General features: G+C 40.9%; 1 protein-coding gene across 3 annotated transcripts in view; it reads right to left on the reverse strand.

Moving 5' to 3' along the window:
• The window catches only part of LOC127678300 (ATP-dependent translocase ABCB1), a 64,814-nt gene that overhangs the window by 28,941 nt on the left and 14,947 nt on the right, over positions 1-20,926 (reverse strand). For all 3 annotated transcript variants that reach the window (XM_052173149.1, XM_052173150.1, XM_052173151.1), the window contains 13 exons: positions 15,626-15,797; positions 13,016-13,129; positions 12,761-12,871; positions 12,422-12,547; positions 12,138-12,341; positions 11,759-11,929; positions 11,353-11,514; positions 9,968-10,132; positions 9,641-9,787; positions 8,491-8,598; positions 5,221-5,298; positions 2,745-2,828; positions 68-271 (listed from right to left, as the gene is read on the reverse strand). In XM_052173149.1, the coding sequence (XP_052029109.1) occupies positions 68-271; positions 2,745-2,828; positions 5,221-5,298; positions 8,491-8,598; positions 9,641-9,787; positions 9,968-10,132; positions 11,353-11,514; positions 11,759-11,929; positions 12,138-12,341; positions 12,422-12,547; positions 12,761-12,871; positions 13,016-13,129; positions 15,626-15,797 (1,846 nt within the window). The remainder of the gene's footprint in view (positions 1-67; positions 272-2,744; positions 2,829-5,220; positions 5,299-8,490; positions 8,599-9,640; positions 9,788-9,967; positions 10,133-11,352; positions 11,515-11,758; positions 11,930-12,137; positions 12,342-12,421; positions 12,548-12,760; positions 12,872-13,015; positions 13,130-15,625; positions 15,798-20,926) is intronic.

Genomic DNA, 20,926 nt, shown 5'->3' on the forward strand with positions numbered 1-20,926 from the left:
TGCCAAACGTCACCACTGAGAGTCTTTTTTTAATTTCCATGTAAGAATTGCACTTAGTTTAACTCACCTTCCCAGAGATCTCTAGCTCTTTCTTGTCCTTCAAGGCTTGACCGGACAACAGTTTCATTTCAATAATTCCGCCCAACACAATGAGCGGGATAATGACTACAAGTAAAAGTGTCAGCTGCCAGCCATAGACTAAGGATAGGATAATTCCTGTCCCGAGGTTTGCTACATTCTGGGTGATCACAGCAAGCCTGGAACCCATAGCCTGGAAAACACAACAAATTAGAGACATATTTTTAAATTAACCATAAGATACATGTTTACAAATTAGGACAAATTACTTTCATCCATTATCTTCTCAGTTACTAAAGTTTACTTTTAAGTTTATTGCGTTTCTAAGATGAGGATTTTCCTGACGTCTACACAAATATGAAAGTAGATCAATACTACAGCAATTACCCAACTTTTCTCTCTGTTCCAATTTCTTGTTTTTAGGGTGTTTGTATTGCTGTACATATGTACATGTGTGTGTGTGGTCTCTGTACATGAGGATGTTGGAGTATTCACCCATATGGAGGCTAGAGCAGATACGGGTGTCTTTTTCTATTGTTTCCCACTCCCACAAGCTTGCCCATAAACCCCCTGGGTCCACACATCCCTGTCTTCCAGTGCTGAGGCTATAGGGATATGCAGCCCTGCCTGTTCCTTTTAATGTGAATGATGTGGTTTCAAACCCAGGGCCTCATACTTGTGGAGAAAGGGCTCTGACCTACCAAACCCTCTCCTCAGCCCTGACTTTCCAATACCAAGAAATTCCTTGATACTGAAACTGATATATGAAGCATGATTACTGAACAGAGCTATGGAAATCAGTACAGTAAAAGAGACTGACTACTGTACTAAACTGGGAATGGTGGAAATGTCAGTGTTGGGTACCCAGTTTATAAAGCAAGACTACTGTTCTATATTAAGGATATTAAAATACACCTGGGCTTATTTGAGACACTCATTAGGTTTCATTTACTTGGATTTAATTTGAAAAAAACAGTGAAAAATTATGAAATATGTACATTCTCCATCATGTATGTGTGTATAATACACACACAACACACACATGTGTGCATTATATATGATATACATATATGTATGTATATATAAATATGATGCAGTGAACTAAGCTTAAACTGAAGAGGCCCTCTGCTAAGCCATGCACTTGTCAAAGAGCAGAGTGACCTTTAAAGAGTTCTCTCTGCACATTTCTCATGCGAAGGTCAAAGTGAAGCATCCTGAGAGAGTCTGCAGATGGGGATGCGCTGGGATGCCCCGGTCTCAGCATCTACAATCCTACACAGAACTCATTCCCCACAGCAGCTGCTGATGGACAGAAGTACCCAGAGCATCTGCTATGGGCACAGCAGAGCTGCTTGCCCGGCTGTAACCTTTATAACACAGACAGATCCTGCTCTGGTAGGTCACAAGGCTCAAAGAATCAAGGTCAATCAAAAGACGACAAAATCCCACTACCTGAGGAAGGTGCTAGAAACAAGGTCTTAGCACTTGCTGGTCTTATCTGAACATCCCTCCAGTTCCTACAAGAACTGCACTTTCCCTCTGCCTCCTGCCTAAAGACATCGTTGAGCTTGGCCTGCCTGCCACCTTCCTGCTTCCCTCCCTCCCAACAGCTAGGCAGTCCCTAACTCTATATCCTGCTTCTAGTCATCCTTTTGCACTTTTTGAGTCTCACGTACCAAGCAGATTGTAAAAAGGCAAGTCTTCTCTGTTACATGAAATACATAGCTATATTTTATTTGTACATTTTTGTGCTACACAACTTGTCATAAGTCTTTAGTGTTGATTTATTCATTTAAAAAAAGATGACTATGAAAATAATTCTTGAGATTTATAAGACTTTGAAGACTTTCCCAACTCTCCTGAGTGGTGTCACACTCCAATTTATTGTAACAGAAGCGCCATATGTAACCTGAAATGTTATCAATATGGGTCTGTCGTAGAAGCCTGAAGGACAATGACTGACACAAAGGTTCAAGGTTGGTGGGACACGACCCTGTATGTTTGAGTTTTCACATCATCTTCTTGAAGACTGTTGCTAAGGGGTGGGTATAGGAGAAACTGTAACTTCAACCAGAAATCAAAATCTCATGATTTGAGAATTCAAAGTTATTCCTTCTCTGTAGGCAATAATTTTTAATATGTGTTTTGTTTCCTACAGTCATATTAAGGAAAGTTTTCTTCCCTCTTCTCTGAAGACCTTGAAACATCCTGAAAGGAAGTATATGTGTCCTTTCTTCAGTAGCAAGTACAACTGTCTGTCGATTAACTAAGCAGGAAGACAGACAGACTGACCCCATGAGACATGTTAATCTATTAGCAACAGACACACCTCAGGTAAGTGTAATGGGCACAAGACTGCACAAAGTGGTTCCTTTTCTAACAACTATTCTCAGTGCATTTTATTAATAGTATGAAAACCAGCAATAACAAAGGAATTCTAATTTTAAGGTGTATCCTAGGCAATATAGATTTAAATATGTATTTAATTTTACACTTTTGCTACAACACTGGTGATATCCCAGGGAGTTAAATGGATATTTAGGTTTTTTCCTCTAGCCCCTATGTACATTTTCTTAAAGCTAGTCACTATCACCTATAACAAGAAGATTGGTCTCATGCGGTGGATCAAGATAGAACGAAGACATCCACCCAGAGGAAGCACATACCCCTTTAACATTGGAAGCGTCACTGGCGAGCCTGGCGGTCAGTGAGCCAGTGCTGTTTTTATGATCATCAAACCAGCTTATATCCTGTAACACAAAGGGATTTAAAAAAAAAAAAAGTGAAACTCTTAGCTCCAGGAGAAAGTAACAGCATCAGCTATCTCATATCCCCTGAAACTAGCATTCAGAATTTAATGTTCAATAGACAGAAGACAGAGCCAATATGCAGACATGTAACTAGACTGTTTTATTTGTTCATTTATACAAAAAAAAATTCTACTTGTCTCTAGCATGACTCTAAGTATAAAACAGGGAAGAATAACAATGTCGTTGTCACCATAAAGCTGTCTCCATAGATCTGTCACTCAGCTCTAGGGAGAGAAGGCACAAGTAAAAGGATTTACACTGTCTAGATGGTAATTAACACTCTGGACACAAACATATCAAAGAAGGACAAACAAGTAAGGGACAGGTGAGGTAGAGAAGGGGCAAGGAAGGCTTCTCTGAGGTGATGGGTGATCAGACATGCAAACGAAGCAGAAGAAAGCATCTAAGAGAAAGAAAATAGAGCATGGGCAGAGGCCTCCAGGCCAAGGTACACTGAATCTGTTACAGAAAGCTAGCAGGCTCTGGCTACCTAAACAGAACAGGCCTTGTGTCTTCCTCTGAATCTCTTTGTCCTACCGTATTCCCCTGACCCTCTCTGCTACAACCATTGTGCAGTTACCTCAAGAGTCTGGAAGACACCATGTGTTAGACGAGGGTGTCGTCGTCCATTACCTGGGTATAGATGGGCGAGGCACAGTGTGCACAGCCTTTGGTAACTCTAAAGACTAGACAGACTTGTCCCTGCTAGACACATGTTCCGTCCACACTGGGATGGGAGTGGGGGTGATGAAACAATTGGTGGAGAGGTAAAATACTCAACAGTGAGGGAAATCATTAAGGATTTAGTCTGAACAATGGGTGGAGAGGAGAAAGAGTAGGTACGGAGTAAGCCTGCTGAGGAAACAGAAGTCAAAGTTCTAGTTTGGAAATGTGGCAGTCTGAGAGATTTGTCAACATCAAAGGAAGGGAAGCCAAACACACAGATAGTTAACTCTAGTCAGGGCAGAATAGATGAAGGAGGCTGAAATGCCAAGAGCCATGCACATTAAAATGATGTTCAAATCAAAAGCGGATGTTCCTTGGGCTATCTCATATTTTTAAAGCAAACACAGGTAAGACTGTGGTTCCAAAGCATGAATTTACATCTGTCACAAGTAATTGGTCTTATAAATATCTGAAGCGACGATATTCAAAACAGTAACTGATCTTCATAGAAAACAGTTAACAAGAATCAGTGAAGTACAGTGACTCACTGTACCCTGCACCGATGCACTTTTTAGTATCTCGGGTACGATAGTGTTTCCCCACTAGAACGTGACTTCCTTGAAGACAGAGGCCATTCGGCTCTGAATACCTTAATTCTATACTGCATAAGCAGTGGCCTTTTCGCATTTGCTTTACTGAACGGTTTATGGAGAGGGCATCATGCACAGCATCCACTCAGCTCTTGAAGAACAGTGGAGCTGGGGATTAGCCTGGAGCCTGATGGGATAGCAAGCATCTGCAGCTTGCCGAGGTCTACCATGAGAGTGTGAGCAGAAGCCTGGGGGTAACAACGGTTTGACAGAAAGCCCAAGGTCGGAGACCACCATGACAATCAGAGCTTCCCCACAGGTCAGACTTAGTCTGGCTGTAACCACAGGGAGTTTCCAAGTCTCATTTACCTTTTGAAGTATTGGTGAGAAGACTGGGAAAGAACTGGGATCAACAACAGCTGGGAACTGGGGTGCTGCTGGCCTGGAGGTTAAAGTGCACACTGCTCTTGAAGAGTTTGGTTCCCAGCACATGCGTTAGTGGCACACAATAACTTATAACCTTACCTCCATGGGATCTTAAGCCCTTTTGAATGTCTGCAGACACCTACCCTCATATGCACAATATACCTACCCAAATATATATATAATATATATATATATTTTTCTTTCCTCACCTTAGAGGAAAGAAACTAGGCAGTGGGGAAAGATGAGACATGTGATGGTTTGGATTTGTAGAATAAATAGATTGGAGGCTATTTTCCTGAGGGCAAGACTCATGACAGAGTATCCCAGGTTCACAGGAGAGAGAAGGAAGGAGTGGGGAATGCACAAAACTGACAATTACATCAGCTTCTGTAATCTTTCAATGCTGGGCCAAAGGCTGGAGGAGAATCTACTCTGGACACTCCATTTGTCTCAACTCAGTCTGGTTCCTGGAGCCTGCCTGCAGCAGACAGACTACAGGTCCGCAGACAGATGTTTCACCAGCCTCAAGGTGAGGCTGAGAACCCATGCAGGATTTCTACCTAACATGGCAGGGCTCCTACAATCTCTATCCATGGGGCACAAGAGAAAAGTTGTACTCGCCCCACGGGGCGACCCCTTCACACCCGTACCTGTCTCAGCATGGATTTGAAAACCAAGTATCGGAGTCGCTTGGTGAGGATCTCTCCAGCTTTGCCAAATGTGAAGCCCTGAGAAGCACAAGAACACATCACACATCAGACCGGTCAGAGACTAAGACAGCAATTACACAGCAGGAAGAGTGATCAGAGGGATTGGTGCTACTGCTAAGGAATATATGATGATCTATGAAAGTCACATAGCCTCAGTGCCTGGGTTTGCTTTGTTGCTTTGATGCTATGCTATAGTGTCAGGTGTGCAGCTGCAGTAGTGAGAGAGCTCCAGAGGCCAGTTCTGGAGTCCCAGTTAGTGACAGAGTATCCAGAAGTATACTACAAATGCATTTATGTGCCCAACCCATCCCAGCCCAACTTATCTTCCCAATTGTTCAACAGCAATTACTTAGAAAGAAGCTGTTATACAAAGGTTGGGGCAGTCTAGACAAGTTGTGTGGTGGTTTGAATAGGTACGGCCCCCATAGACTCCTATGTTTGAATGCTTGGACCATGGGTAGCGAATGACACTATTAGGAGGTGTGGTCTTATTGGAGGAAGTGTGACACTATGAGAGCTGGCTTTGAGATCACCTATGCTGAAGTTCTCTGTCCAGTGTGGAACACAGTCTTCTTGCTGTCTGTAGATAAAGATGTAGAACTCTAGGATCCTCCAGCACCATGTCTGCCTGTACACTGACATGCTTCCCACCATGATGATAATGGATTAAACCTCTGAAACTGTGAGCTACCCCAATTAAATGTAGTGGGTTTTTTGTTTTGTTTTGTTTTGTTTTGTTTTGTTTGTTTGTTTGTTTCTTTTTTGGTAAGAGTCGTGTTGGTCATGGTGTCTCTTTACAGCAATGGAATCCATAACTAAGAAAAGTTGTAAACATAAATTATTACTAACTGGAACACTTTGTAGGATGGAAAAGAAGCTTCACAAGAACCTAAGGTAAAATCTGGACAAAAAGAGTTTACAGTCACCTATCCATAAAGGAGGAATGGAAAAAGTAAACTTTGCTATCAAAACAGACTGAAGAAGGCAGCTCACCAAGAAACCTTCCACTATCTCCCCATCCTTCAAGACTATACACCTCAATGTCTGGAGGAGGGACAGTAACCAGGAGAGAACAGTAAGACACAAGTGTGCTGCTTTACCAGGCCACACCTGGGAAGAAAGACAACCAAGTCTTCACAACAATAAGTGTGGGGACAAAAGACTAGGAAGCAGCAGGATCCCCCTTTTCGCCAGAAACTGGAAGCTACAACCCACAGATGAGCTATGGAAAAGCAACGTAGAAAGAGAGGCCAGCCTTATAATCCTTTGTGCTCCCACGTTGCATCCTGGGTGTTACAGAAAGAAAGGGAGATGTGCAGAGGGTACACAAGCCAAGATCAACAAGGAAATGAGGGACTGTGCAAGTAAGGTCAGATGGGGCCACCATCAGGTTCCTGCCGCTGGACCAAAGGACATTGGAAAGGTCTTTCTCATTTTGAATTGGCTACAATAAATGGGCTACTACCTATATGCAATGGGGAAATGGTTGCAGTTATTTTTGTAGAGAGCTACCTTCTGTTACATGGTGGGCTATATGCATGATCTTATAACCCCACAACCATCAGGCTTAAAACCATCAGGGGGTTTGAGTAGTTGACAAGTTTCCAGAGTCCACAGCTCAACAGGGCATAATCAGGGTTTATAGCAAGGAATGCAGATTCCTGAGCAGAATGGCACCCAGTATGACTACCTGTCTCTCACTGAACTCCCTGCCTATTTCTAAGATAAGCAGCTGGGCATTCCACCTTTCCCAGCACGGACTGGAAATCCACAGAAGTCCAGGGATCCAATGGCTGTTTCTCAGGGTGGTCTGACAGTCTTGAAAGTCTGTGTCATAGCAGACTCAGTTTCCCAGCCTAGCCAGACTGTGAATGAATGCTTATGACCCCTTACCCTTCAGTATTCCAACTGCCAAATCTCAAAGCTGCCTCCCTCCCGATCTCTTACCTACTCCACACAGAACAACTGACACTTCTCCAAACATTTGTGACTCTCTTACTCTAAGAAATGTCCAATTTATTCTAGCAAGATGGAGTTCTATCATCTTTTAAGCACTTAGTCAAATAACCCTTTTATTCATTTTTCTTCACCACCGACAATGTTCAGGAACTGTGTCTTGTCCAGTAAAATATTAACACATGTCTAGAATGTGTTTACTCGGGACTGGAGAGATGGCTCAGTTGTTAAGAGCACTAGCTGCTCTTCCAGATGACACCAATCACATTCCAAGCACCACATGGTGGTTCTTAAGCATCTGTGGCTCCAGTTCCAGGGAACTGGTCTCCTTCCTCTGCCTTCCGGTGATGCCAGGTATGTATATGGTGCACAGACATAAATGCACGCAAAACATTCAAGCACATAAAACAAAATTTTAAATTCAAAAAGCCCAGAATGTATTAAAGAAACTTATTCAGAGTGTCAGCTAAAGTATTTCATGTGGGTAATCACTGACTCGTTGAATAGAATATCTCCTAATGCTTCTCATAAAGCTGAGTTGCTCACTTGGCTCAATCGTTACAAGGTAACATTTCCTGAATTTTGGAGAAAGGAAGCTCATGGAAAGACAGGCAAAATGAGTAATTTTCCCATGAACACATCATTGGATAGGTGTACAAATGATTGAAAGACCTATCAGAGTCCACACTGCATGCCTTTCTGCACCACATTGTGAGAACATTTCATTTCTTTGCGATTGAGTTTTAGTCATATGATTTTAAGCTGCAAAAAGTGTTAAGGGCGTGTCCTAAGTGCTTTTTTTTAATGACAGGCTTTTAACCCTGTCATTAAAAGGGTTCTTTCTCTGTTGCAAGAGCACAGTGACAAAGGTCTCAGCATCATTTTAAATTAATATAATACATTTGGAGAGTCTCTTAGCTTCTTGGGTTTTGTTTTTGTTTGTTTGTTTGTTTGTTTGTTTGGTTGGTTGGTTTTTCAAATATAGGAAGACATTTCTCTAAACACTAAACTGACCAGCAATACTTAGCTCCAAACTTATCCCTGGGCTCCTTTGTTCGAGTTTCTGCCTTTGTTCTAATCACAACAGCACATTGATTGTCCCCTTACTACCATCAGGCCAAAGGCTGTATTTGGGGGAAGGGTAGAGAGGGGGAAGGGTAGAGAGGAGAAGCCCACAGACTGTTACAAACAGGAACGTTACATACACATTTGCAAATTTTCCACAATGAATACAGAAGTAATATAGGCACTTACCTGAAAGAAGTATGTAACAAAAGAAATCACTCCCATGACCAGAAAGAGCAGGGAAAACAAGTTACAGTTCCGTTGTTTAGTTTCATGGTCATCATCTCTTGAAAAAACCTGTGGCAAAATATTTGACAGACTCTTAGTTCTGTGGCCGAGGAAGCCATTTTGCATGGAACCCATTTCTCATCTCACACAGTTTGGGGAAGGGGACAAGGCAGACTTTGTATAATGGAATAGAGTTGGCCTCCAAAATGCCGACCTCCAAAGCATCTGCCTTCTGCCTTCCTTGAAGACAGAGGAGGTCTACCATTCATAGACTCATCCAGTATGGAGGGGGTCCATATAGATTAGTGCACGCCACCCTATCATGGAATGAATTGTAATAAGTTCTTTCCACTCAGAATCTTGGTAAGGAGCAATATTGTTCAACAACTCTTTGTTTTACTATGTGAAGATTTCCAAGTGTCCCAAGCTGTCTCTGTTGACTATTTGGAACTGAAGAACCTATTAGGGAGCTCATCCCTGAAGAAAATGGAGTCTAATTCTCTTTGCAGCCCTTGTGGGACCTTGTGAAATGTTCTCCGGCCATATTAGCCTACTGGTGTGTTATTCTGAGTCCTACTGAGGTAATTATGTTGTCAAGATTTCATGGGTGTAGCTCCCATGTCACCCAGCATGAGGTACCCTGCTTCTTTGGTTCTTATGATCTCTCTGCCACCCCAAGGCAGCTCATTTTGTCAAGTGTCTTTTATCTTTATTTATTTGCATTTTTTCACTCATACACTCAGTAGGGTGTATGAGTGTGTGTGTGTGTGTGTGTGTGTGTGTGTGTGTGTCTGTTTGTCTATCTATATGAAAAACAATAATAATTATGAAAGAAAGCAAGTAATAAGCAGGACATAAGGAGTTGACAGGGGTTGAGGGAGATGAAAATGATGTAATTATAGTACCTTTGCAAGAAATTCTCAAACAATTTTAAAATTTAAATAAAAATATCAGGTTTGCTCTGACAAATTAGAATTCTATTCTCTTGTTAAAAGCCATGTGAGGAGTCACACTTTTCTGGCTTATTGTCAATGCTATGAACAGAAGCAATTTATTTACTCTTCATAAGTAAACACAACCAAATAAACACAAAGCAGACATCAGCACTTACCCCAACAATCCTTGAAAATACTATGGCAAACACCGGCTGTATGCACCCATTTATAACAGCACAAAGAACACCAACAACTAAATAAGGCCATTCACTTATATTTAGCTTTAGGATCCGACAAAAGGAAACCATAGGTACCTCTTCATCCTGGAAACATAATGACAGCAAGATGGTTTACTAGACTGATAATTCAGGGGCTAGAGAAATGTCACAGGGGTTGAGGACACTTGCTGGTTTCTATTCCCAGCCCCAGCTCAGCCAACTAACAGAGCCACAAGGAGAGGGGTTGGGAAGGATTTATAACTAAGACTATGGACACATCCATACCACAGCCTCTTTTGTACTAAGTCTTCTCTCTTGGTCTTGTTTTCTGTGCATACTTGATCTCCTTATTAAAGGAGATTTTGATTCTTCTGAGGTCAATTCGGAGGCATCAGTGTCACTTTGGGATTCATAAGCATTATTTCCTGGTTCAATTTCATTCCCTCTAGTCTATAACAAATAAAAAAGACAGAGATTGGTTAGACATGGTGCAAAAGGGAAAATGACTCCTCAAGGATCAGCATTAGCCAAAATAATGAAATGTTTCACGTTATTATGGGAAACAATGAGTTAAGCTGCTATGTTTTCTCATGTGAACTATTTGCAATGAAAAGCACAAAATGAACAGGACTGCCACCAAATAAAGTGGCCTTTTCGTAGTCACTGCTGTGCTGCTTTGTTTGAAAACTGGACACAAACCTAGACATACCTAGGAAGAGGAAATTTTAATTCAGAAAATGCCCTCATAAGATTGGTATTTAGGCAAGCCTGTGGGAGTATTTTCTTGATTTTTGATTGAAGTGGGAGGACCCAGCCCATTGTACATAGTGCAATCCCTGGGTAGATGATCCTCTATTGTATAAGAAACTAGGTTGAGCAAGCCAAGGGGAGCAAGCCAGTAAGCAGCACGCCTCCATGGCATCTGCATCAGTTCCTGCCTCCAGGTTCCTGCTTTGAGTTATTGGCCTGACTTAGCTGAACAATGATCTGACTATAAGCTGTAGGATGGAATATTCCTTTTCCTGCCCAAGGTGTGTTTGGCCATCATATTTTATCATAGCAACAGAAAGCTAACTAAAACTTTTCCCCCTCTGGGGTGTTCAGTCAATCAAGTTTGTTTTGAACCAGTGTTATCAACAACAAGATGGTACATTCTATGTGAGTCACACCTGCCATTTAAAATTTCCTAGCAGCCACATTAAAAACTGTGAAAATAGATTTTAAAAAAATCAATTTTAATTATGTATTTAATTTAGTGAATTCAAGATATTACTGTTATCCAATGTGTTATACATTTAATATGTAACAATACAAAAAGCTATTGGGGTGTTTTACAACTTTTTAAGACTAGGCCTTCAGAATCCTAAGTTCATTTTGTACTTGAAAAAATTTTTGAAATCCAGATTAATCAACATTTAAGCACTCAGTAGCCATATGTGGTTAGCAGTTACTATCAGAGAAAAGTCACTTTTAAACCTTGTTAAACTATATTATCCCTTCTTAAGTTTCTCTCTTTGCCAGAAAAAGTAACACAGATCATTGCCTGGCCCTGACACTCCAAAGCACTTTCCACGCTTCTCAAGATACTCAAATCAAATTTATCTATAGATTAGATATAGTGACAGCTTATCATCCAGATAGATGAGGACACTTCTAGGGTTCCGCTGTACCTGTGTCATGACAAGTTTGAAGTAAATGCCCTTCTCTCTCATGAGCTCATCATGATTTCCTTGCTCCACAATGACACCACCATCAAATCCAGCAATGACGTCAGCATTACGAACTGTAGACAAGCGGTGAGCTATCACAATGGTGGTCCGGCCTTCTCTAGCCTGGAGAGAGAGAGAAACCCGGCTTTGGATTCAATTCAGTCATTCGTCTTATGGTTACTAAATGCCAGTGGTTCGACATTATAAAACCAGAAAAGCTCCAGAAGATAGTCTATGATTACAATATACATGTTTAAGTACCCCAATACACGCATATGTATATACACACTCAGTTACACACACAAGATAAAACAGTGGAATACAATTATTCTTGTAATTCAGACCTATGTAAGTATAGCTCACAGACCTTATCCAGAGCAGCCTGCACCACAGCCTCGCTTTCTGTATCCAGGGCTGAAGTGGCCTCGTCCAGCAGAAGGATCTTGGGGTTGCGGACCAGGGCCCGGGCAATGGCGATTCTCTGTTTCTGTCCCCCACTCAGCTGTGCCCCTCTCTCACCAACCAGAGTGTCAAATTTCTATAATTAGAACAAACAAATTAAAAAATTCAGGAAACTATTGCAAAGAAATCAATTTATCTATCACTAGTTGACAGGGTGTATGGGCTGTAAAATCCGAGGTAAATGGATTTCCCCGCCAAGGCGACCTCACAGAAGGTTCATGTGAACCGCATTAAGCAGAGCTCAACTCTCTGAACCTGGGGTGACAGAGTCAGGCACGACTCACGTGGGGCAATTTCATGATGAAGTCATAGGCATTGGCTTCCTTGACAGCCTTTTCAATCTCATTCATGGTGACGTCTTCTCGGCCATAGCGAATGTTCTCGGCGATCGTGGTGGCAAACAGCACAGGTTCCTGACTCACCACACCAATGATTTCCCGCAGATACCTCACATTGATGGTCCTGATGTCCTGTCCGTCTATAGTGACCTGGAACAAAACGTGTGGTTTCCACACTTTAGAATCACAGACTCAGAATGGCGGACAGTGCTAACTGCATAGCCACTCACCACACCCTCGATGGGGTCGTAGAGCCTCTGCATCAGCTGGACAGTTGTGCTTTTCCCACAGCCGCTATTGCCAACCAGAGCCACGGTCTGTCCACTCTTCACCTTCAGGTTGAGGCCCTTCAAGATCTGCCAAAACACGTGAGAAGCCAATGTTAGGCCAGTTTCCAGGACAGATGGATATACATAAGTTCTATGAGCTGAAAGGTGATTCAATACTGGGTTTAAATACATAAAATATATATGATTTATATATATTATCTTCCTTTCTTTTATAATATGTAAAGGAGTATCTCTAACCAACAGATTACTGAAGCATAGATTTATCATTTATCGCCTTACCTTAACTTCACTTCGTGATGGGTAGTTGAAGTGAACATTTTTAAACTCTAAATTTCCCATTATGCTGTCTGGTTTGTGTCCTTTTGGTGAAAAGCTGTCAATGCTTGGCTCCTAGAAAGAAAAATATTTTAGGAGATCTGTAGGTTACGATAACTACTGTGTAGTGACACTTTGTGGAGAGAGGAAGCAATAATGAAACTGACTCAATCAGAAAACTATTTTAAGTATATGGATAAATGGGCAGGTCAGACTTACATTATCAATTATCTTGAAGATTTCAAAGGCTGCTCCTCTTGCATTTGCAAAGGCTTCTATGTTTGGAGCTAAATGGCCAATACTAAAAGTCCCCAGCAAAATAGAGAAGAAGACCTGAAGAGGGACCAAAGCATGCAGTTACTCAGAACTCAAGGACAATTTTCCTCACTGTCCCTGTCCTTCTAACATAACTGATTTCATTTCAGAATGACAAGAATAACATAAGACTATTGAGTACTGAATATTTTAAGCTTATGACTAAGAGATTCAAGTTCAAATCTCAGTAATCAGCTGTATTTAACCACTCCACAGTATATACATACATCAAAGTATTACACTATAGTCAACAAAAGTGAAATAGTTTGATTCTTTGATTTAAATAATAAAAAACAATTGATGTAGATTTAAATGTAAACACTTAGTGTGTTTACAATTTGGAATTACTTTATCACACAAGAGTATATCTATACAATCATCATATTATCCATTCCTCAGCTGAGGGACACCTGGGTTCTTTCCAGCTTCTGGCTACTAATTGAAAATTTTTACTTTTTTTTTCAAAAATTATGCATTTTTTACCTTGATTTTCTCAGGAGAAAAATGAAAAAGAACACAAGACGACCAGGTCTATACCTGGGATTAATACTGTACACCCTCAGGACATTCTCTTCAAATCCTTGGCCTTCAAGGAGGCCTGCTCTGTCCATGCTACATCAGATGCTGCTGCCTCTGCAAATGCTTTGTCAATTATGAGGCACATGCTTCAGACGTGACTCCATGTGTCCAGTTCATCTCCCTACACTGCATTCCTTTTTGAAATCTAATAAACAGGTATTTGGGACTTTGTTCTTTGTTTTTTTGAAAATACTTTTTTCTTGTTACTAAAGACTTGGCTTTGCTCTATTGGATTTTAAGACTGCGTATGTCACAACTCATTTCTAACCCCTACAGGGACACCACTGTGTATCCCTTTTAGTCTTCAAGTTAGGGCACACACTTCTGTTACATAGGGTTTGGCAGAAGAGGTGAGAGAAGCCAGGAGAGTTTAGATGGCTGCTCCAAATCACATAGCTGGTAAAGTCCGACTAGAGTTTGAACCCGGTGTGTCTGGTATGAAATCCTACGTGTACTATTCTAGTGTTTCAGTTTGTAAAGCCAGTCTGCACTCCATGAGCATCTGCTGCACATCGCTTCTCCAAAGCTGGGGTGTGGCTCGGGAGCAGAAGAGCTGCAGATCAGGCTAACATTTAGGAATCCCAGGTTCTATTCTCAGCATGTGAAAAAACAGACAAAACTGTTTCTCTACATCACACTAAGCAGGGTACATTCTTATTACAACTCAAGATTCTCTCCCTAACACACACACACACACACACACACACCACCACCACCACCACCAACAACAACAACAACAACAACAAAACAACAAAAACAACCACTTAACTTCTTAAAAATAAAAACTACCCTAGCAGCTAGAGAGATGTCTCAACAGTTAAAAACACATACTGCTCTTGCAAAGGACACGCGTTTAGTTCCAAGTACCATGATAGGATGTCCATAACCTGCAGCTAAGAACTACCTACAACTGCAGTTTTGGGGTGTGTGTGTGTGTGTGTAGGTGTGTGTGTGTGTATATATATATATATATGTAAAAATTTAAACTACCTTAAAAATTGGGGGAGAGGGCAGTAGAGCTTGCTTCTAATCAAATAGCCCTATAAATGGTGTTAAATGGGGTTGAAAAATAGAAGCAATTATTATATCTGTACTATAAATCTAAATTTTGATAAAAAGAACTGTTTGTCACACATGTGGCTCCCACCTATGACTGCTAAACTCAAAAGCTATGGCAAGACAATCACCAATAACCTGGACTGTATAGTAAAGTATAAAAATATAGAAAGGTGATACATTAAATGATTCAAAAAGAAAAAAAAAAAGAAACAGGTGGCTGTGGTCATGAACTCAATACATTTGTGATTGGGGAGGAAAAAATATGAGCCCGCTATTACAGATTGAGCTTGGTTAATAAATTACTTCATTGTCTTCAAATGAAAGAAAATAGCACCTGTCCTTGTGCACAGTCCTATAAGTCAGAAAACCTCTAAAGAGAATTTTCTGCTACAAATGAATAACAATTAATATTTCTACAAATTGGTGAGGTATATTAGCTGCCATTCAAAAGATTTTTATTATTTATATTTTGTTTGAATGGTAAATGAGACCATCTCATTAAATGTAAACTCACAGTACAAAGATGGCTAATGTTAATGTCTCAGAATTGCCTTTTCTGTCTTGCCTTCAGAGACTAAATTTTTGCCAGACCTTAGTTACAGATAACCAAGTTTATAATATGCCTTAAAACCATTTAAAAGCATATCATCACTCTCTTTCCCTACTATGTATTCATCCAGTTTAAGTGTAACTTGCCTTTAGGAAAGCAATGTAACCAACCTGTAATTTCCTTTCCACTCTCTAACCTGTGAATATTGGAACAAATATTTTTTGGTAGTATTCAGTCATTTTCAAAACATATTCTAAGGTCAAATTAAAAGCACTCAGTTGAACTGGCATTTTAATGGATCCTTTTATAGATCACATATTACTTACAGTGAGCACTTGTCCAATAGAATACTCATTTGACAGGACCAAGGAGGTCCCGTACCAGAATGCAAGTGAGTATGACGCATAGACCAATAGGTAGGCAATGCCTATGGAAATGTTGGCCGTGATAGCTTTCTTTATGCCAACATTTTTAGCTTCTTCTAGATTTTTATTGTACCTGGAAGAAAAAAACAGAAATCGTTATATACACCCCATTCTTAAATATTAAGAAACTATCTCAATAACAAGATAGTTACTTGAGAAACTGGAATACATGCAGCCCCAAAACAAAGTTTTCTTCTGTTTTCCATACATTACCCCTAAGATGTACTATTATTATTTTATTTCTTTGTTGAAGAAAACAACTGGGGCTCTCACATTTTCTGGACTCAGTAATAATGAAATCATCCAAAATATCCAAAAGTGGATATTATTCCACCCACAAGAAAAACAGCTGGTCATGGTAGCTGGTCTGTAATCCTAGTTAGTACTAGGATTAGGAGCTGAAAAATCCTTTGACAAAACCCAAGACCACTTCATGTTAAAAGTCTTGGGAGGTCAGGGATACAAGATGCATACCTAAACACAATAAAGGAAATATATAGCAAGCCAATAGCCAACATTAAATGGAGAGAAACTTAAAGCAATCCTACTAATCAGGGACAAGACCAGGTTGCCCTTGTAGTCCCAGGAGGCTGAATCAGGAGGACTATACATTCAGGGCTCTGTCTAGTGTCTACCTGTCTACTGCCTGTCCTACTGGGGGAATGGGGAGGGGAGAAGGAAGGGTAAGGATAATGAGGCAGAGGAAACCAGATAAAGGAGGTGATGAAAAAGGAGAAGGATGAAGAACAAGAACAGGGAAGACGAGGAAAAAGGAGCAGCAAATGGAGACACAGTGCTATGGGTTGACGGGAGGGAGGATGGGACAGGGGGTTTTCAGAGGGGAAACCAGGAAAGAGGAGAACGTTTCAAATGTAAATAAAGAAAATATCTGATAAAAATAAAATAAAAAAAAGAGAAAAAGCTATTTGAAGGTCTGGACCTAAAGGAAGCTTTGAAGACTGCTTGTTCCCTTAGGGTGCTAGAAGGACCAACTGCAAGATTACACACACTTTGGGAACTGAGGCTTGTTAGCCATGCTTTTGATATCTAAACAAGCTGTTCTAAGTGTGTCTGAAACCAATAATACCAGAACCTAGGTAACCTAGGGAAGGGACTGAGAGTTCCAGGACACACTCAACTGGAGGTCAGCATGCAGAAGAATGAGAACTGATCCATTCTTATCTCCTTGTACTAAGCTCAACTCCAAGTGGATCAAGGACCTCCACATAAAACCAGACACACTGAAACTAATAGAAAAGAAACTGGAGAAGACCTTTGAGGACATGGGCACAGGGGAAAAGTTCCTGAACAGAACACCAATAGCTTACTCTAAGATCAAGAATTGACAAAGGGGACCTCATAAAATTACAAAGTTTCTGTAAGGCAAAGGACACTGTCAAAAGGACAAAACAGCAACCAACAAATTGAGAAAAGATCTTCACCAACCCTACATCTGACAGAGGGCTTATATCCAATATATACAAAGAACTCAAGAAGTTAGACTCCAGAGAGTCAAATAATCCTATTAAAAATGGTGTACAGAACTAAACAAAGAATTTTCACCTGAAGAACTTCGAATGGCTGAAATGTTCAACATCATTAGTGATTAGGGAAATTATGCAAATCAAAACAACCCTGAGATTTCACCACACACCAGTAAGAATAGCTAAGATTAAAAACTCAGAAGACAGCAGGTGTTTGCGAGAATATGGAGAAAGAGGAACACTCCTCCACTGCTGGTGGGAATGCAAGTTGGTACAACCACTCTGGAAATCAGTCTGGCGGTTCCTCAGAAAACTGGGCATGACACTTCCGGAGGACCCTGCTATACCACTCCTGGGCATATACCCAGAGGATTCCCTGGCATGCAATAAGGACACATGCTCCACTATGTTCATAGCAGCCTTATTTGTGATAGCCAGAAACTGGAAAGAACCAAGATGTCCCTCAATGGAGGAATGGATACAGAAAAGGTGGTATATTTACACAATGTAATACTACTCAGCAATTAAAAACAATGAATTCATGAAATTCTTAGGCAAATGGTTGGAACTGGAAAATACCATCCTTCATAAGAGCCAAAAGCTGGAAACAACTCAGATATCCCTTAACTGAAGAATGGATACAGAAAATGTGGATCATTTACACAGTGGAATACTATTCAACTATTAAAAACAAGGATATCATGAATTTTGCAGGCAAGTTGATGAAACTAGAAAATATCACCCTGAGTGAGGTAACCCAGACCCAAAGGACATGCATAGTATATACTCACTTATAAGTGTATATTAGTCATAAAGTACACAGGTTATCCACAGACTCAACGAGGCTAAACAAGAAGGAAGACCCAAGCAAGGCTACTTGATTTTCACTTAGAAGGAGGAACAAAATAGTCATAACATGCAGATGGAGGGAGGGTATTGGGTAGAAAGGGGGGCTGGGGGAGGGGATGGAGGGTTCAAGATCAGATATGGGGAGAGACAGAGAGAGGGACAGAGGGACAGAAGAATGAATGGAAGTCTACACCTGGTAGGGTTGCATCTCTAGGACATGCCAGAGACCTGGGGTGAGGGAGGCTTCCAGGAGTTTTTGGAGGTAACCTTAGCTGACACTCATAGCAGTGGGGATATGGAACCTGTAGAGGACATCTCCTGTAGCTAGACAAAGATAGAACAGACACTGAGGAAATGGCCAAACCATAATGGGCCCAACTTGAGACCCATCCCATGGGAAAGCACCACTTAATAATACTCTGTTATGCTTGCAGACAGGAGCCTGGCTTTCTTCTGAGAACTCCTGCCTAACAGCTAACTGAAAGAGATGCAGAGACCCACAGCCAAACATTGGAATGAGCTCAGGGAGTCTTATGGAAGAGTTGGAGGAAGTATTGAAAGCCTCAAAAGGGATAGGAACTCCACAGGAAGACCAACAGAGTCAACTAACCTGGACCCTTGGGGACTCTTAAAGACTGAGCCGCCAATCAAAGAGCATACACACACTGGACCTAGCACCTCTCTCCCAAGCACATCTGTAGCAGATGTGCAGCTCAGTCTTAATGTGGGTCCCCCAACAATTAGAGTGGGACTATCCCTAAAGCTGTTGCCTGTCTGTGGAATCCATTCGCCTACAGGGATGCCTTGTCTGGTTTCAGTGGGAGAGGATGCACCTAACCCTGAAGAGACTTGATGTACTAGGGTGGGGAGATATTGTAGGAGGGAGGAGGGGCTCCACCCTCTCAGAGAAGAAGGGAATGGGGGAGAGACTGTGTGAGCAAGGAACCAGGAAAGGGAGGCAGCAATCAGGGTTGTAAAGTGAATAAATAAATGATTAATGGAGAAGAAATTACATGGAAGAGCTGAACTATGGAACTGCACTCCGTCAGCATATGAGGGACACACAGGCTTGATTTGACTAAGCTACCCAGCCTACTAGCTCTCCTTCTTGCCTGAATAAACTGGTAGAAGGGGGCTCCGAAAGAGTGACAAGAGCCACAACACTCCAGTTAAAAATGCTGGGTCACCCTCATCTAAGAGATGACTCAGGAAAAAAAATTCTGCTAACTACTAATTCCCGATGGACAACCCCAACTCAAAAACAAAAACTAGATGAAAACCCAAGAAAACATGCATTCTCCCAAAAGTCATGGCACTAACAGTGACCTAGTTGAAATTCCAAACAAAGAATTAAAACATATGACTATAATCACATTCACAGAATTCAAGATCATGAGTGTACTCAAAGAGCATACAAGCACCTGAATGAAATATGGAAGTCAATTCAAGATATTAAAATAAATCAAAGCTGACAGAAGTATTGAAGAAAAAGCAATCCAAAATGATGCTCAAAACACAGTACTCAATAAGTCAATCAAAAACGGTGTGGAAGGCCATACTTCCTAAGAGACTGGATAATGGTGAAGACAGCCCAGAAAGACTTGAATCAAGGTAAAAGAATTGTATTATTCAGTCAAGGGCAATGATATTTTTTTAAGAACAAATAAACAACATGCAAGAATTTTGAAAGGTCAATTTTATGAATGATGTCCACTGCAGAATAAGAGCTTCATGCCAAAGGCTCAGAAAATATTTCCAACAAAAACTATAGAAAAAAAATTGCCACATCTAGGAGAATAAATGTCTGTCTAGGCCCAAGACACATACAGAACACCTAAGAGACAGGGTCAGAAAGGAAATTTCCTGTGTCATTTTATAGTTAAAACACTAAGATCACAAGAAAGAAGAGAAGGAGGGAGGGAGGGAGGGAGGGAAGGAAGAAGGAAAGGTGGGAGGGAGGGAGGGAGGGAGGGAGGGAGGGAGGGAGGGAGGGAGGGAGGGAGGGAGTTCTTGTTCTTTGATGACCATCATTCATAGATTTGACCTTTCGTGGTATTTCAAATTTCTTGCATGTTCTGTTTACTTGATTTTAAAAAAATTTATCATTGCCCTTGATGGAATGATACAATTGTTTTACCTTGAATCAAGCCTTGCTAGACTGTCCTACATGTTATCCAGTCTCTTAGGAAGTAAGGCCTTCCACACAGCTTTTGATTGACTTACTGAGTTCTGTGTTTTGAGAATCATTTTGGGAGGAAGGGGAACTAGAAGCTGCAGAAGAAAAGGGCCAATTTCCATATAAAGACAGGGCAATCAAAGTAACAGCTGATTTTTCAATAGAAGCTATTAAAACCAGAAGAGCTTGGAGTGGTATTGTTGAAAGAACACAGCTAATAATCAAGACTATTATACCCAGAAAAACTATCTGCCATAAATAAAAGAAAAAAATTTCCATGACAAAGCAGTCTGAACATAAGACCTGCTACTCTGAATCTGTTAGAGAAAAACCAGGGCAGATACTTGAACATTGGACGTAAGTGAGGACTTTCAGAATAGGACTCTGGTCACTCACTCAGGAAATAGAGCCAATGATCACCAGACAGGACTCCATGAAAGTAAAAGATTTTTGTATATAGAAGGAAACACATTTGAAAAACATGAGAAAAAAAGCCTGTTAATCATACCTGAATGAAACTGTTCTATTGAATTAAATGCATCCACAATTGTGGCTAAATTTGCATTCCAAACAAGCCAGTTTCTTCCCATGCCTGATGTTTTGAGGGAAAAATGGGAGCAATTGGTTGCTTCAGACACAGAGGGTCTGTGATGATATATTCCACACTATCCTGGAGCTTTCGCCATATTGGGA

This window comes from Apodemus sylvaticus, chromosome 2 (genome assembly GCF_947179515.1).
Source record: "Apodemus sylvaticus chromosome 2, mApoSyl1.1, whole genome shotgun sequence".
NCBI classification, from domain to species: Eukaryota; Metazoa; Chordata; class Mammalia; order Rodentia; family Muridae; genus Apodemus; species Apodemus sylvaticus.